The 18,233-nt window shown below is 49.7% G+C and overlaps 1 protein-coding gene across 1 annotated transcript in view; it reads right to left on the bottom strand.

The window, feature by feature from the left end:
* The window catches only part of KANK4 (KN motif and ankyrin repeat domains 4), a 30,599-nt gene extending 12,670 nt beyond the window's left edge, over positions 1 to 17,929 (bottom strand). Inside the window, exons 1-6 of the mRNA XM_040978646.1 lie at positions 17,914 to 17,929; positions 8,559 to 10,460; positions 6,259 to 6,370; positions 3,630 to 3,848; positions 1,607 to 1,694; positions 303 to 522 (exon numbers count right to left, since the gene is read on the bottom strand). Coding sequence (XP_040834580.1) covers positions 303 to 522; positions 1,607 to 1,694; positions 3,630 to 3,848; positions 6,259 to 6,370; positions 8,559 to 10,460; positions 17,914 to 17,929 — 2,557 coding nt within the window. The remainder of the gene's footprint in view (positions 1 to 302; positions 523 to 1,606; positions 1,695 to 3,629; positions 3,849 to 6,258; positions 6,371 to 8,558; positions 10,461 to 17,913) is intronic.
* Between the last annotated feature and the right edge of the window lie 304 nt (positions 17,930 to 18,233).

Below are 18,233 nucleotides of genomic sequence, written 5' to 3'. Positions count from 1 at the left end.
CTCTGCAGCCAGACAGACCCGATTAGACCCTCTCATCAGCAGTACCATGACCCAAGAACGTTCTGTCAGTCTCCAAGCGTCTGTTTGCTCAGCTGTAACATGAGAACAACAGCACTCCTGAGTCCATCACGGGAGTGCTGGAGTGAAGAGATGATGCAATAGAGCAGAACAGCCTGGCCTGGTTCCCAGAGTACAGGAGGCGCCTGTGATAGGGAGTGATTTCCTGGCCCGTGGGAGTGTGACATGAGAATCTCTGTGCAGGCAGGGGCCCAGCTCGCACCCAGGCAGCCCCCACTCCTGACCTGTATCCAGCAGCAGCTTCACCACGGGGAAGTTGGCATGGGACACGCTGTAGTGAAGGGCCGTGTTGCCATTGTGGTCAGCCAGGTTGACAAGCAGCTTCAGGAGATGTGGAGACAGAGGCTGTACTCCAAGGAGGTAGGCAGCCACCACTGCAGCGTTGGACGACTTCCGGCTGGAAACACGGAACCACTCCTGGCTGATGGCGTTCAGGCTCTGCCTCTGGAACCCCAAGAGAGTCCAATGCCAAGGGGTTCCCAGTCTGAGGTGTCCCGGCCAGGGCTCCTTTCTGGTTGCTCCCAGCTCCGTCCCTCCCCTCTCCTCTGCTGATCTGTGGGATATATTCTGGTTTCTAACATCCTCTCCTTGACCCTCACAGTAAGCCTACTTGACCTTACTTGCCGAGACTTAACTGGGACCTCGTGTGCTTTTACTAGACAGATACTGGGAGGTCGCAGCATTTTACAACTAAGAAAAACACATGCTGACACCCAATTTATGATTAAACAAAACTAAAAGGATGTGCTTTAGTTGTTTTCAAAGTGTAAGGACTGCTTTCTTTCTTTCTTTCTTTCTTTCTTTCTTTCTTTCTTTCTTTCTTTCTTTCTTTCTTTCTTTCTTTCTTTCTTTCTTTCTTTCTCTTTCTTTCTTGTTTGAGGACTGCCATTTGCCAGAGCAGCTGAAAGGTAATCATCAAAATGGGGGGAGGGCAAGTCCCAAGCACTGGTTTCACTCCAGGGCTCTTGGACAAAGACAATGACCGGGGTTGTTAAGGTGCTTCTGGTTGTTCCATCCCAGGGCCGTCAGCTTCTATGTAACTTGGGAAAATACAACTGCGCCAGTATCTTTAGTCTAAAAGGAGACCTCAAGCTCGCTAGAGAGGGGTTGCCTAGGACTTGCTGCTTATTGATAGTGACACTGAGGGCATGGACAGTTAACTGACCCACCCTGATTCTCATTGATGAGAGGCCTGGGAGTAGAACTCACAGTGTCCGTATCATGTGCGTGTTTCATTCCCCCACGAGAAACCATGGGACAATGTGGAGCTAAAACCACAGAGGTTGACAACAAACACTCAGGGCGATGCCCAACAACTGGGCAAATATCCCCGAGCTCCTCCCTGGCCTGCTGTCTCGTGCAAATGAATTGCTTCCCTAACCCCCCTCCTCCCTGCATAACACTCCATTGTGGTAGCAGCACCCGGGGGCCTCTTGTATGCACACTCCCAATGCTGATAAGGCAGGGACCAAGCTCACCCAAGTGGAGCTAAGGGGCTAAAGCAAATGTCAGTGAAAAATCCGAGTACCGGAAGTCCGTCGGTGATGGTCCCGGTCTCTGACAGGTGTTGGCTCAAGGCCCGGCAGGCAGTAAGAAACTCTTCTGAGGGTTGATCCCTAAAGAAAACAGGCATATGCACTTATACAGATACCCTCCTTGTTGACTTTTTGGGAAGATTTATTTTCATTTGAAAGGCAGAGTCTTAGAAACAAGGACAGACAGACAGAGTGAAAGAGAGATCTTTCATCCACTGGCTCATTCCTCAAACGGCTGCAGTAGCTGAAACTGGGCTGGTCTGAAATCAGGAGCCAGGAGCTTCTATCAGGTCTCCCACACAGACGCAGGATCCCAAGGCTTTGGGCCACCTTCCACTGCTTTCTCAAGGCTGCATTACTGGGGAACTGGATTGGAAGTGGAGCAACCAGGATTCAAGCTAGGGTACATATGGGATGCTGGTGTCACAGGCAACAGTTTAACCTACTATGCCATGGCACCAGGCCCCCTGGCATCTTTTTTTTTTTTTTTTAATGCTTTCGCTTTCAGTAGCTTGAATACCCAAACAGGGCAGCAACTACAGGACAGGGTAATGTCAGGAATCTGGGCTGCACACAGCATGCTGAGTGCACTCAGCTTGCAAGCCCTTCCTGAGAGCACTTGGCCTCTTCCACCTGAGCTGCAGGGGTGGTGGGCCCAGGCAGCTCCCGACATGCTGGGAAGTGGAGGGCTCTTTGCTGACCCTGAATGTTCTCCCTGAGTGACTAGAAAAATCCACAGCCTCTGAGCCATGCCAGCAACCTTTCTCCAGTTATTCTTGTGTGAAGGGCACCATGAGTAATCCCACAGCCAGCAGTACACAGATGACTGCTGCTAGAGGTGAGGCTGCAGTGACAAGTGCTCCCCCCCAGTGGGGATGACGGCAGACTCCCTTGGGACCACAAGGAATCAGTTACCACCAGGCCTGCCTTGCTCACACAAACCTTGTCTACACTGCTGTGGAAGAACACCCCTGTGGTTCAGCAACCAGGCTGGGGACAGCAACAACGCTAAGCGCACTGCCTAGCTTTATCCTCGCATGGACCGAGAGATTACTCTGTACCATTTTGCTTGCTTTTTCTCATACAGTTTCCCAATCAGACCAGCAGGTGACTACCATTATCAGCGATGTGTAACGCCTGGGGAAGCAGGGGCACTCTCTGCTCATAAGGATGCTTGTCCCAAGGATCACCATGCCAGGGGCAACACCTGAATCTAAGAGTCTGTGAAGGCAGCACCCTTCTTGTCTTTCTGGAAGGCCCTGTCACTGCTTTTAAAAACAGATTTAGATAATTTATTTGAAAGGCACATGATAGAAAAAGGAGTGCTCATTTCCTCAACTGACCGCAATGACCAGGGCTGGACTAGGCTGAAGTCAAGAGCCTAGAACTCCATCTGAGGTCCCATGGAGATGGCAGGTGCCTAAACACCTGGGCCATCTTCTGCTGCTTCCCCAGGAGCTTGATCAGAGAGACAGATCAGAAGCAGAGCAGGAACAACTTGAACAGGCACTCCAGTAGGGCATGCTGGCACCAAAGGCAGCAGCTTAGTCTGTTAAGTCCCATTGCCAGCTCACACTCTGTCACTTTAAAAGACAGAGTTGTGTCACTATGGCCAATGAGAGAGGCAGAAAAAAATGTGAATAAGAATCAAAAACACTTGGGCCAGAATCCCTGTTTTGTCAGTTGTGTCGCTTCACTGCTCTAAGCCTGTTTCTCCACCTGTGAAGTTTGAGCTCTGGTAATTTCTACCTTGCAGGATGGTTTGATGAGTTGTACTTGCTAATAGCTGTAAAGTCCTTCCTATTTCTGGTGCAAGGTAAACTGTTGGCTTTATATGCAGACTTCTGGCTGGGATGGCAATGTCCGTGAAAACAGCAGTTGCCTCTGTTTAGCTGAGCTGGGGCCTGGCATAGAACACTGGTGAATGCATGGGAGAATGAATGAGCAAAGGAACATAGGATGCAACCAGAGGCTGACCAAACACCCTGGTCTCTTTCAGAGAAACACGTGACTCACCTCTCAGCCTTGGCATGGGGGGCTTCTTCCCCAGGCCCCCTTTCCTGGCTGGCATTGCTGGTGTCCCCAGGAGCACCCTTCCCGGGCTCACAGCTTGAGTGGGCATCCCTGGCTCGCAGGTGCTCTGGACCATCACGCTTTCTCTCAGCCTCATTGTCAGACAAGTCCTCCGGGGAGCTGTCCTCACCACTGGTCTCCTCGCTGGAGGTGGTCTCGTAGCTGCAGAGGGAGACAAAGGGGCCTTGTCCCATGCCTGCTCAGTGCCCAAGTCCCCATCAAAGAGGACCAGGTGGGCCTTGGCTGGCCCTCCCTGGCCTGCCAAACACACCCTCCACTGTGGCCATTGCAGACAGGGGCATGGGAGATCCCAGGGACCTTAGGCTCTGAGAAGCAGGTGGCCAAGAGGTCTGGCTCGAGTGCTGGAGGTGGTCTGGGAAGAAGAGATAATGAACAGTATGCTTTTCAGCAAATGGATCAACAGCCTGGGCTGCAGGTGTTCATGTAAGCAAACAACCCTAGCTCTTACAGGATCATTTCCTTCTGGACTCCTCCCACCTTCTGAGTGCTCCAAGTGGTCTGGTGACACTTCATGTCTGTGGATAACAGGGACACCTCCCTGCAGCCCTTTTGCTACAGCCCAGCTCACACTAGGCATGAACTCAGAGATGCCCACTCCCCAACATGGCAACCACCTTTCTTAGCCACAGCAAAAGCGAGGACACAGGTCCCTGGGCTCGTGTCCCTTTCTCTGCCAGGAACACCCATATTCAAGGATAAGCAATTCCATGGGGGTGATCCAACAAGGACCACAGAGCAGAGTCTGGGAGATCTGCTGATTCCTCTGCTGGTGTCAAGAGGAGACCCTGATGGTGAGTGCTGGAGCGAAGATGGCGCTGTCAGGCCATGAGGCTACTGGACACAGCTACAGGCCCAGTGGCTGTGGCCTCCACCAAACTAGCAGAGGTTGTTTCTCAGAATAGGGGTCCTCAGATCCCCAGATTTGCACATCCACTTGCTCCTCTGTGTTCTCACATTCTAGCTGGCTCAAACCATGGCTATTTCATCCCGGCTTGTGCTTGGCATAGCCCTGGCTGTTGTGATGCTGAGAGTGAACACTAAATTACACTTATTCAATGGTATTCATCTTAGAATTGCTTCTGTAAAAACTTCACCTGGAAGTTCATTCATTCATTCATCCAACAGACATTTATTGTGCCAAGGATTGTTTTAAATGCGACACCCAAGTCCCTGCTGTTGGAGCTTACGGTGTCATAGGGAGAGGTGGGACACACATGGAAATACCTTATAGTCAGTGATAAGCATGATGAATACACGGACCAGGGCCATGAGATGGAGTGATGGCAGGAAGGGCTATTTTAGTTACAGCAAACAGTCTCTACTTTCATAGAAAGACCCCTGGGGATAGGGAGAATTTCTAATACTTGGCTGCACTCCACAGTTGCTAAGCTGGAGTCTTCAGGATTGGCACAGAGACACCAGGATTTTAAAGAACTTGCCTGGTGTTTCCAACATTTAACCACAGGGAAGAATTCCTGTCCTAGAGTAATAGATCCAGAGGAGAGGCCAGGAGAACCTGAGCAGACACCAGCTCCCTAAGAGAGGCCTGCACTCCGTGCAGTGGAGGGAAGGAGAGGAGATGGGAGGCAGCAGCTGCCAGTGGGGCAGGCTAAGGCCACCGGCTGGACCTTCCAGGCATGGATACAGAGTGGGGACAATTGCAGGTGTTTAAGCTGGGAGATAGGACCCATGCTCAGTTAATTTTTCTCTTTCCATGAATTGATGACAGCTCAAAACAGTACTGTCTCAGGCTACAGAGAGCCACATAGCTTGCCCAGGACAGCCTATTTCATCATGGCTGATATTTTCCCAACCATCACCTGGAACATTGCTGTCATCCCTTGCTTACAGCTGTTGTGACTTGAATGGGCAGGGCAGCCTCGCCAGCTGGGCTGGGCCCCTCCTTGTTGGGTTTCTGCAGCATCATGCTCCCTCATCTTGACAAGATCAGCATTTCCTACTTCTGTAGTATTCGTGAGCAGGATCTGTGAGATTTGGGTGCCCTCCCCTGCCCCCTCCTGGCACACTGCTGGCATTTAAAAAATGTTTGTTGAATGACCGATTTAAAAAACATTTCAAATCCAATATTCAGCTTTCTAAACATGCTAAGGCTTGGTTGTGTTCGAAGTCAACAGACTGCTGTGTTTTTCATCCCTCTGTGAAACAGTGGGGTTTGGTTTACAGTCAGTTAAAGGAAGAAAGGGATTGAATGGATGAAACGTGAAGTTCACTAAACAACGGGCTGGCCTCCTTTTAAGGCTGCGGTGCAGCTTAACTGCCTACCTCAAAGGACCCGTGGAGCCCCTCAAACCGAAGCCCCGGCCCTGAGGGGACCACAGTCAAGACATATTGAAAGCAGAGGTTTCCACAGACCAGCCCAGCTGGCAAGGAGCCAGATCTGCACGCCTGAAGGGGTGTTTTAAAAGGCCACTGAGATGAATTCCCGTGCAGAATGAGAACCAGATGCCTCCCCCTAGGAAACGGAAAGGCCACGGACAAGAGCAGGGCGGGCAGCAGGGGAGGCAGTTGGGGCTTCACAAGCGATGCTTACCCACCGTTAACCCCAACAAACTGAAGGTTCTTTTTGGTCCCATTACCTCCTGCACGGAAGCCATAGTCTTTCTTTTTCATAATGGATTTAAGGCTGGTCGACGGAGAGATCTCTAGGCAGACACAACATCACAGATTAGAAGGATCTCTGGGATACCTGGCACTCTGGCTTGCAGGGGAGAGAGGCTGCAGATGTATGAAGGGGACATGGAAACTGGATAATGTCAATTAAATGTCTGGGTTTTGAGGCAAGGTTAGCTTTCTGATCAGTGGCAGTAGAGCTGTTGGTGTTAGCAATGCCACTCTGCGTGTGGATCACAGAGGAGGGGTAGGGGACTGCTGGGACATTGGAGGTCCAGTGTCCCCCCTTCTCATGGGCACTCCAGCAGTCTCTTCCAGCTCACATGCAAGTTGACACTTGAGAAATGGGGGTAGCCACGACACTGTGCTGACATGGGATCAAGGGCACACATTTCCTTATGCTATGCTTGATGGTATGGGAGACCTTTCTCAATGAGCAGGACTAGAACCAGTGCGGGAACAAAGAAAATGCAGCCAACTTACAGTCTGTGGCTGAAAGCACACTTACACACTGCCCACTGAGCAAAGCGAACTACGGCCCCGCTTTCCTCAACAGCGAGGAGCATGTGCTGTGCTTACAGGGAAGGGGGCACAGCCCAAGGGCTGAGTTCCAAGTGTGTCTGGTTCAGTCTCTTTCCCTCTCTCTCTGACACACATACACACAGAGAGAAACTATTCAGTGGGCCACTGCAGATCTCAGGATATACCACAGTGCATCAAAGAGTTCATGGAAAAACAAAATTAAAAGTTTATTTTGGAGCAAAAATCTTTTGAAATCCACACATAGCTTTTTTATAATAGACATCTCCCATGAACTTTTAAAGGATTCCTTGTTCTTCCAAAAGCAGGCTACAGAACACTTGTAATAGATGAGAAAAACTGAGAAACCAAAGGAGTCCAAGTGCCTAGGAAACAGTGAGGGAAGGCCAGGGCTTGGAGCATGCCTGGCAGGGCCACGGGTGTCCTTTGTGTGATGCAAGGAACTAGTTTCTTCCGGGTGGATGCAGTACTGCAAGCAGGGCTAGGCAAATGGAGTGTGGGCTGGCTTTCTGTTTCATTTTGTCCTTCTTAGCAGGCATTTACACTATATGTACAGCTGCATGCATGTATACAGTGGTCATGTGCAACTGCAAGTGTGTATGCACTGTATATGAAACTTCAGGTGTGGGGATAGTATGGCGGTATAGTATGCTAATTCTCTGCCTACTAGTGCTAGCATCCCACATGGGCTCCAGTTGGTGTCCTGGCTGCTCCCCTTCCCATCCAGATCCCTGCTTGTGGCCTGGCAAAGCAGTGGAGGATGGCTTAAAGCCTTGGGACCCTGTACCAACATGGGAGACCCAGAAGAGGCTCCTGGCTTCAGATCGGCTCAGCTCTGACCATTACAGCCATTCAGGGAGTGAACCAATGGATGGAAGAACTCTCTCTCTCCATCTCTCCTTCTCTCTTCGTAAAATATGTCTTTCTAATAAAAAAAAAATCTTAAAAAATAGCTGCAGATGTGTACATACTGTACAAACAACTGAATGTATATATCCAGTATATGCATGCACTATATGCAAAACTGAACTATGAATGCACTACACACAATTGCATGTACCAAATGTACAACCACATGAATGGGTGCACAGTACATGCAACTGTATGTAGATACAGACAGTATGTATGACTGTGTATATGCATGTGCTATATATTTAATTGCATGAATATATGCAATATATGTATTTTATATACACAGCATGTAAGGTGTATTATATATACAAGTACATGCATGTATGCGCTGCATGTAGGAATGTATTGTAGACACAATGACATGCATGTATACACTGTGCAGCTATGTGTGTGTGCACTGCATCATACAATCTCAGGTAATGTATGCACTTCATGGACAACTGAATGTATATTCACACTGTAAGTACAGCTGCACTATGTGAGCACTTACAACTGCATTCATATGTCATGCACTACACGTATGCTTGCATGTATGTGTGCACTGCATGCATGTATACACTGTATGTGCAACTGCATAGGCTGACCTGACTTAGAGAATGGGCATGAGTACAGGTCCTGAGCCTTTGTTGTTACACAGATCAGATTTTATTCCACTGGGTTCCTGGTAGTGCTGAAATCTTGAACAAACTCATGCTATTAAAACTTCCTCCCCCTCTGATTCGTAGGGGAAAGGAGGCCCGGGTCCCTGTCTCGGGCATCTGTATTTACCCGTCGGCGGGGAGGAGGCTGGGGGCTCCTTCTGCGGTGGAGCCTGGGCCGAATAGGCGGACAACAGCAGGTTGAGGGAGCTGAGCAGCTGGCTCTGGATGCTGCTGAGCTTGGAGGCCGGCTGCTTGATGGCGCTGGCCAGCTCCGGGTACCCATGCTCCAGGCAGTTCCACTGTTCTTGCAGGAGTTCCTGGATTTTCTTCACATATTGCCCAATCGTGGCATCCACTGGCGAGCTCGGTGGCCTTCCTGGGTGCTCCTTGCCAGGGAGCTCAGAACTGACTTCCTCCCTCCCTGCTCCCTCTCTGTCACTGTTCTGCCGACAGCCTCGTGCTTCCCCGGAAAGGCCTTCAGCTCCTCCCTGCGGGCTGCCCTCCAGCTCAAAGCCTCCTTCTTCAATCCTGAGCTCAGTGGAGAGGCAGCTGTGTACAGGGGAGGCGAGGACGTTTTCAGGTCCCTTTGGCAGTGAGAGCTGGGAGGGTAGCACCTGCTTTGCTGGGGGCTGGTCCCCTTTGAACTGACTGTCTGGTCCCCATAGGAGAACAGTCTCCTCTTCCCTGACCCCCCAGTTTTCTGAGTCTGTGATGCCCAGAAAGTTGGCCCCAATGCTCTTGTCGCATGACTCCTTGATCAAGAGTCCCTGAAGAGGGTCAGTGTTCATGGCAGCATCAGTCTGGCCCGGAGCATCTCTGGTGCTCCCTTGACTAAGCTGATCTTCAAGTTGGGCTACAGCACACTCTAGCTCCTGAATTCTCTGCTCCCTAGTCCTGGCTTCCTCTTCCTGCTGCTGTAGGGCAGCTCTGACCTGGGCCAGTTCCTTGGTTCTTCCAGACAACTCACTCTCCAAGTCTAAGAGCTGCTGCTTCAGGCTGGAAATGCTGCCATGATCCAACCTGGCAAGCCCCAAGCTTTCCTCTGTTACCCAAATGCCAATGCTTTGTACCTCTACTTCTATGGGTGGCGGTGGTGGGATCTCGCTGATGTTGAGCTCGATCTCTTCTAGAGGGAACTCATTCTCAGGGATGGGAGATGGCAGAGGTGGAGGGCTTGGTGTTAAGGAACTAGGGCTAAACACCATCTTAGCTTCTCTGGTTTTGTCCTCTGCATCCTCTAGGACTACAAGTGGACTGGTGACTGGGGAGGGAGGACTTGGGAAAAAGAGGTGATTAACAGCTGTCATGTCACTTTTAGTAGTCCCAGCCCCCTCCAGGACCAGCTCTGAAATTCCTGGCTTCAGGTGTCCCAACTCTCCAACCTGTGCTTGGGTGACTGCTCCAGGGCTGGAGTTGTGAACACCTGCAAATCCTTCCAGGGAGCCAAGGGTGATGTCACAGACACTGCCTTCAGCTGGAAGAGGAGGGAGGGCAGGAGGGATGGGGGTGCCGGAGCTCAGGCTCGACTCCTCTGAGGCCCTGCTCTGCAGCAGTGTGGCCGGCATGCTGGATGCTCTCAGCAAGTGGGGTCGTGCATTCTCCGTGTTTTCAAGAGCGGGAGCATCCCCCTGTCTACTAGCCTCTGCCAGCAGGACCTTCCTGTGGTAGCTCACTGCACTGCTGCTAGCTGAGGCCTGCAGGGGATCCCCCAGAGCCAGGGACTGGGTGTGCTCCTGGGTCCCCAGCAGTACCTTCCTCGACCCGGCTGGGGACCAGCTTTGCAGGGGCAGAGCGGCATGGGGGCGAGCCCCACTGTCTGGAAGGCTGAAGTTGCGGGGCAGAGTGCTGAACTTGGCCGGCTTGGCTCTTCTGTGGATTGGAATTCTTTTGATGGTGTTGCCCTTCTCAATGTCATCCACGTACTTGAGGAAGTCCAGGTCTAGATGAAAGCCGTACGGGGTCTCCACAGAGTAAGGATGGCTCTTGGGAGGGTCTTTCTCTTCATTCTGCAGAAAGGACTGGTCTTTGGCTGGGAGATATAACACACACACACACACACACACACAAAGAAAAGAAAATGAAACAAAAACAGTACCAAGTTAGTAAGAGCCACAGGGTGAACAGGCCAAACAGCCCAAGTTCTGGCCTCTAAATTACACTGAGACACTTGGTCTTTGGAGCTGTACTGGGAAACCATCTTATTAAATCATTGTGTAGTTATCCAGTGTCTACCAGGAAACGGGTAGAGGGACTGGTTTCTAGTTTGCAGTGCGTCAGCTGCTACTGTGGAATCTGCCTGCAGCCCAGCACAGCGAAAGTGTTGAATGCTGCTTTCCTGGGCTGGAGTGACGTCTCAGCAGAACTGAAGTGGTCAGGAATTTGCCAAAATCAGGGTTCTGACTGGAAGTAACAGCTGAAGGAGGTTTTGCGGGGATGAGATCCACAGCTATCTGAGCATTCAAGAAGAAACTCATCTTACCATGATAGGTATTAGGAAATCTTGCAAAAGACGAAGATATCAATGAGTTTTAGCTTCAGGGCCACTGGTGTGGCACAGTACATTAAACTGCCTCCTGTAATGATTACATCATCACATATGAGTCCAAGCTGCTCCACTTCCTATCCAATTTCTTGCTAATGGGTTTAAAGAAGTAGCGGAGGATGGTCCAAATACTTGGGTCCCAGCACCCACGCAGAAGCTTTGGATGGAATTCCATGCACCTGGCTTCAGTTTAGCCAAGATCTGGCCAATGCAGACATTTGGGCAGTCTCTCTTCCTCTCCCTCTGTAACTTCCTTTCAAATAAATAAATCTTTTTGTAAAATATGAGTTATGGAAGTTTCCTCAGATGTCTGAGCCTCCAGGCACATGAAGTTAAAAAGAACTGGAAGACAGACTCAAGGGCAATCAATTCATTTGTTCTTTTTTTGTAAGATTTATTTACTTTCATTAGAAAGGCAAATTTACTGAGAGGGAGAGACAGAGAGAAAGATTTTTTTCATCTGCTGGTTCATTTCCCAATAGCCACAAATGACAGAGCTGAGCTGATCCAAAGCCAGGAACCACGAATTTCTTCTAGGTCTCCCACGTGGGTACAGGATCCCAAGGCTTTGGGTCCTCCCCTACTGCTTTCCCAGGCCACAAGCAGGGAGCTGGATGGGAAGTAGAGCAGGTGGGACATGAACTGGCGCCCACATGAAGTCCCAGCACTAGCAGGTGATTAGACAGTTGACCCAACAAGCCAGTCAACGCTTCCTCTATTTGGAAATTGCTGTGTTTAGGAAACATGAAAGCCATTTTTAAAAGACCTATCAAATATGGAAATATGTTTTTCACAGACTGGGGAAAAAAAAAACATAGTGAGGGAAAAGGGGGCACCAAGAGGTTATGGGCCTCATGACTTTTCAAGGTAGCCTAGACCCTGGAGAATACCAAAGTGACAAGGCTCCCCATTGCTCAGGGCTTCTCTGGAAGCCTCTGCCCACTGAGCCCTGTAGAGACTCTGAGAGCAAAGCCATCCTTTGAAGGCAGGCTGGGAGGGGAGACAGAGGGCGGGTGCTCCCATTCACAGGTTCGTGCCTAACTCACTATCCCACAAGACTGACTGCCTCCACAATGCATTCTTGCACGGGGCAGGAAGGACAAGCCAGAGGCCCTGAAAGCTGCTGTAAGACCAATGTCAAGGTCAGGGTGAAAGGAGTTAAAGATAAGCAAGGAAAAAAATTGGGTTTTGGGCCTGACACATTTGCTCAACTGGCTAATCCTCTACCTCTAAGTGCAGGCATCCCTTATGAGTGCTGGTTGGTGTCCTAGCTGCCCCATTTCCCATCCAGCTCTCTATTTGTGGTTTGGTAAAGCATTGGAGGATGAAGCAAAGCCTTGCAAGCCTGCACCCACATGGAGACCCAGAAGAAGCTCCTGGTTCCTGACTTCAGATTGATCCAACTGCAGCTGTTGTAGCCATTTGGGGAGTGAACCAGCAGACAGAGGATATTTCTCTCTGTCTCTCCTCTCTGTAAATCTGTCTTTCCAATAAACATAAATACATCTTAAACTGAGAGAGAGAGAGAAAAAGAGTTTTTTGTTTGTTTGTTTGTTTGTTTTTAAGAAGAAGTCCTACTAGTGCATGCATAAGCCAGAGGGGTGAGGGTTGGTTGGGCTTTGCCACAACATCAGCTAGCAGATGCTGGCACATGGGTGGAGGTGGGCGAACTCTGTTGAGCTAAACTGCAGTACCACCTGGAGAGTGCAAGATCCAGGAGTGAGACTGAGCCTATTAGGGAAACAGTGGGCACCTCCCTCTTGGGTTGCCATTCTGACTGCTGAGCATGAAAACCAGGACTGGACAGGCATTGCTAGACAGAGTGGCATCCACCAGTGCATGTGTGGGCTGGATAGTGGGGCTGGTTGGGTTGAACCAGGCTTCAATGCCCATTGACATGTATAAGCACTGAATGGGATGTGAGACAGACAGAACCAGTCTACTGTACATACTGGCAAGCACAGGAACCAGGGCAGGAGGCGGGGCTGGTGGGAGTTATTGTAAGTCGTTCTGACTAGGCTACAGCTCCCACTGGTTTGTGTGGGGTGCCGAGTGTGTGGTGGGCAGGATCAGGCTGGACTGCACACCCATTAGTTTGCATAGATGACAGGGCTGGAGACAACTGACCCAGCAATTGCAACTAACAGTGTGCATGTAGGTTTATTGGGGCGATGGACTATGCTGGACCCTGTGTTGGCAAGCACACACAAGAATCAGGTCTGTGATCACTTCATATGAAGTTTCTTTGGAATCTCCCCAAATGAATCGCTGGACTCAGAACTCCAACCATGGAGCAAATCGCAGGTTCCAAAGTCTGATCATGGAATGCATGTGTCAGAGCTGGGCCTCCTCAGTGGTTTAGGCTGAGCACTGGACAGCATATCCAGGTGCACTTGGAGGATATGGCAGTTACACTGGAGCCTGCAAAGGACACCTAGTACCATAATAGGGGACAGAGGACAGAATAAACTGATCAACTACCCCAGCCAAGTGTTGGCAGTGAATACCTGGGCAAACGGAGACTTTAAGGTGGACTATGTCAGCCAGTGGAGTCTGGAGAGATTTCATTGTGATTAGAGTGGCAAAATCGACAGCAATACAGAAGTGTTGAACTATCAAAACCACTTGAGCAGAACCCTCGGAGCATGCCGCACATCGGGGACTCTGGGATGATTAGAAGGCTGGGTGTGGCTTGTTCCCCCAGATACAGGAAGGAAAGAAGAGAATGTGGAAGCAATGGTTTCACACACTTTCCTTTAGCTCTTGACCCTTTTTACCCTAATCAAATATGTAAAAATTATAAAAAATAAAAATTTATACAATTAGAAAAAAAGAATCCAATAACAGGATTTTTTGAGCATCATAGAGGCTGCCCCTGCCCTGCCCAAGCTGACGGCAGATCTGGGATCAGCTCTTTCTACTTTGCCTGCCCGATTTCTTCTTTTTCCTTCATTTCCTAATGATGCTACCAGGTGGGCGCTCCTGTGCTTACAGAAGTGCAGGTATCATCAGATAATGAAACACAACCAACCAGACAGACCCAGGTTATGAACTAGCGGGTCATGGACACAGCGAGGCTCCCAGCCCTCACTGTTAGGTGCAGCTGGGAGACTGAAGAACTCACAGGCAGGGCAGCTGTGTCACTGCTACGGCTGGGGAGAGGGTGGGCACCGATGCTGGCTCACAGGATGGCCTTCATTGAGCTCTGGAGTTGCTGGTGCCTGGGCTCCCCCGGTGGTTGTGGAATAAACGCTACCTCAGTACCAGCTGTACTCCCAACTGATAGTGCACACAATGCTTTTTATGAACTTTCTTCTTCCCCAAAGAAGCACTCTAGCAGTTTCAGTAAATGAGAGACATATCTTTCATCATTTTATTATTTTTTACAAGGTGCACCCTGCTCTCCCACCCTCCTGGTCCACTCAGCAGCCCCCGAATCATTAGGGCAGGGCCAGTCAGAGAGGAGATAGTCATCTACAGAAGAGAGATGGACAGCCCAGAAAGCAAGGAGTGCTCCTGCAGGACAGACTGTTTTATCTACTTATCGCCTCTGTTCCACGGACGTGCACTGACACGCCAGCAGCTCTGGGACCCGGTCCAGAGCACAGACACAATAGCACCATCAAGTAGGAATCTTCCATAAGAGAGAAGAGAAGTTAGTTGGGCACTCATCCACCATCCTGGGGTTAAAATTTTAGTAAGTGCTTTCCTATGCTAGGACTATGGATGCGCGCTCTCTCTCTCTCCCTCACTCTCTCTCACAAACACAGGATAATCCACCATAGAGCGCTCCTGTTGCCCATCACTCTTTACTCCTTTTTCTCCTGGTGCAAGGTGTGTGTTGGACCTGGTGGGGAGTTTGTGCTTTGATGAGCAGTGATGCCCATAAGCACTAGTCACTTTCTGCCCAACTAATTCCACTTGATGATAGGTATGCAGCAGCTCAGAGCTCTGGGATCAGGGCCAGGACTGGAGTTAATTAGCAGGACAGTCCCTGCTCAGAATGAAGGCTAGATCACATGAATCAACACAAGGTCAAATTGGCCGGATCTGATTCCAGGCTGTGGTCTCCTGCCTAGAAGGTACTAGGAAAATGATCTCCATTCCCTGGGCCTCCAGGTCTCCATCTGTCATATGACTTGCAGCACTGTTGCTCTGAGTGTTAGAGCGTGGCACAGAGCAGGTGCTGCCCACGCAGCGCAGAGGCAGGATGGGCTGATTCGAAGTAGAGCACAGAAGGATTCAGGGAGATCCTCTCCATGGAATATTGAGCTCTGAGGATTACAGCTTCAGGGGGAAGGGGGACATAAGAAAATGAGGCAGGGGGCCCGGCGCGGTGGCACAAGTGGTTAAGGTCCTCGCCTAGCACGCCCAGGATCCCATATGGGCACCAGTTCTAATCCCGGCAGCCCCGCTTCCCTTCCAGCTCCCTGCCTGTGGCCCGGGAAAGCAGTCGAGGACGGCCCAAAGCTTTGGGACCCTGCACCTGCGTGGGAGACCTGGAAGAGGCTCCTGGCTTTGGATCGGCATAGCATCAGCCGTTGCGCTCACTTGGGGAGTGAATCATCGGACGGAAGATCTTCCTCTCTGTCTCTCCTCTCTGTATATCCACCTTTCCAATAAAAAATAATAAAAATAAATCTTAAAAAAAAAAAAAAAGAAAATGAGGCAGGAAAAAGAAGGTAAGATACAAGTGGTAAGCATTTTGGTGCAGTGCCTTTTAAAAAGATTTACTTTTATTTATATTTGAAAGGCAGAGTTATAGAAAGAAGGAGAAAGAGAGAGAGGGTGAAGAGAGAAAGAGAGAGATGTTCTATCTGTTAGTTCACTCCCCAAATGGCTGCAGTGCCCACAGTTGTATTAATCAGAAGTCAGGTACTAGGAGTTCTTCTGGGTCTCCCACATGGGTGCAGGGGCTCAAGCACTTGAGCCATCCTCCACTGTTTTCCCAGGCCATAATCATGTGGTTGAATTGGAAATGAAGAAGCCAGAACAGGAACCAGCGTCCATATAGGACTCAAACACAGCAGGTGGGAAGTTAGCCTGCTATGCCCTGAGGAAGGTCCCTGTGACACAGTGATACAAGCTACCATACCACCTATATCCCATATTGGGGTGCTAGCTGCTATGCTTCAGATCCAGTTCCCTGGTAATGTACCTGGGATGTCTGAAGGTGATGGCTCAAGTGCTTGGATGCTTGTATGCACGTGGGAGACCTGAATGGAGTTACTGGTTCCTGGCTTTGGCCTGGCCAGAAGCCACCTGCAAGTGAATCAGTGAATGTAAGATCCCTTTTTCTCTGTTTCTCACCCTCTTTCTGGCATTCTGCCTTTCAAATAAAGAAGAAGGAAGGAAGGATGGAAGGAAAAGAAAGAAGGAAAGGAAGAAAGAAAGAAAGAAAGAAAGAAAGAAAGAAAGAAAGAAAGAAAGAAAGAAAGAAAGAAAGAAAGAAAGAAGAAAGAAAGAAAGAAAGGAAGAAAGAAAGAAAGAAAGAAAGAAAGAAAGAAAGAAAGAAAGAGAGAAGGGAGGGTCTGAGACCTCCAGGCCCTGGTGAAGCACTTGGAGACATCCCATTAGCCTGAGAATCACACAGGGACTGAAGGAAGGACTCTGGGAGATGAGAGAGCATCTGGAGCAGCAGGTGCCTAAACCCAGTCGAGGTGTGCCTAAGGATGGAAGCAAAGCCCCAAAGTCTAGTTGCAGTTTCTGAAGGAGATGAGTGAGAAAAGTGGCACTGGAGAGAAAGTGGCTCAAAGGGTAGCTGGCCAAAAGGGAGACTCAATGAGCATTTTTCAAAAGGCAGAGACAGCCAGGGAGCTTTGCCCTCTCTTGTGTTTTGCCTGAAGGTAGGGGGCTGTCTTTAACCAGCTGTGGGAGGCAGAGGGGCAGAGGAGCAGGTGCAGTTAGGTAGGTAGGGTGACAGATCCAAGGACATGGAGGACTTGGCTGGTGCCCTGTGGGACCCCTTCTAGGGACATGCTGGAGAATGTCAGACTCTTGGAATGCAAGATAACCGTGTGTGGGGAAAGAAAGAGGCAGGGGTTGGGGCCATTGTCTCGGGAAGTGGGTCAGGTGGGACATGAACCAGCATCCATATGGGATCACAGAATGCTGAAGGCAAGGACTTTAGCTGCTAGGCTACTGTGCTGGACATGAGTGAGGCCATTCTTAGTCTCTCAGCCCCAACCACATCACCCAGAAGACCATGGATACCTGAGTGAGCCCATGAAACACTAGCCAATCCAACCCTGCCCAGAACAATGGCTGTGGAAGCCTTGGGAAACACTAAGTGTGTTTATGTGACTAAATGTTTGAATGGTTTGTTGCACAGCAGGCTAACTGGTACTTGGGGAGGGCTAGTGTTCCAAGATGTCAAATGACTTGGAGAGCCACTCAGATTGAACAGAAGCTCTTCCACCACAGAGTGTGCCTGTTTCCCTGACCTCACATGCCACGTGTGTAAACAAGAGTAAGGAGAAGGAGCACATTATGCCTTCTTAGTGCACAGATGACAGGAGAAAATGCTGTGAGAGTTATATCATTTTACCCTGTCTCATTTTTAAGGTTTTCCTCTTATTCTCTATATCAGCAACAGGGAAATTTAAAATTTTTTTCTGCCAAGGGTCATTTGGATATTTACAACATCATTCATGCCATATAAAACTGTCAACTTAAAAGTTAACCTACTATACATTTATTGCATTTCAAATCCTGCCTGTGGTAGCCTGGGTAAGGCCAGACCAAATGATTTTGCAGGCCTTATGTGGCCCGTGGGTTGGATGTTCCATTGTGCCCTGCTCCAAATCCACTGGATGAGCATCATTTGGCCTCCCAGCACTGCCTGTTGGGAAGTGTCTCCCATAGACATCTTGGAGGCTCATTTAGGATCATGGTAACAGTCCTTCCCCACCCTCGTGCCCAGAGAAAGTGGCCGACCTACCGTCTGTTTTCTCCATTTTAGGGAAGGCCGCCCCTCTGCCTCTCAGACACTCTTCTTCCTGCCCTTTTGCCAAGGATTCTGAAACAAACAAGGACAGAGAGTTTAAGTCTCACTATCATTAGTGTAAGATGGCAGTACAAACTCACAATACCAAAAAGAGGAACACCCACCCCTGCTGTACCCACCGGGAGCCCATTCTTTTGTGTCCTGTGATGTATTAGTAGAGCAGGCATTTGGCCTAGCCACTGCACTTGGCAGATGAACAAACTGAGGCTGAAACACTAATTTCTCTTAGATCTCATGAACACAACCATGAAGGA

Source organism: Ochotona curzoniae, unplaced genomic scaffold, assembly GCF_017591425.1.
Source record: "Ochotona curzoniae isolate NIBS_2020 unplaced genomic scaffold, NIBS_Ocur_1.0 contig_291, whole genome shotgun sequence".
In the NCBI taxonomy this organism is placed as follows: Eukaryota; Metazoa; Chordata; class Mammalia; order Lagomorpha; family Ochotonidae; genus Ochotona; species Ochotona curzoniae.
This window is presented reverse-complemented; position numbering and strand designations above follow the sequence as displayed.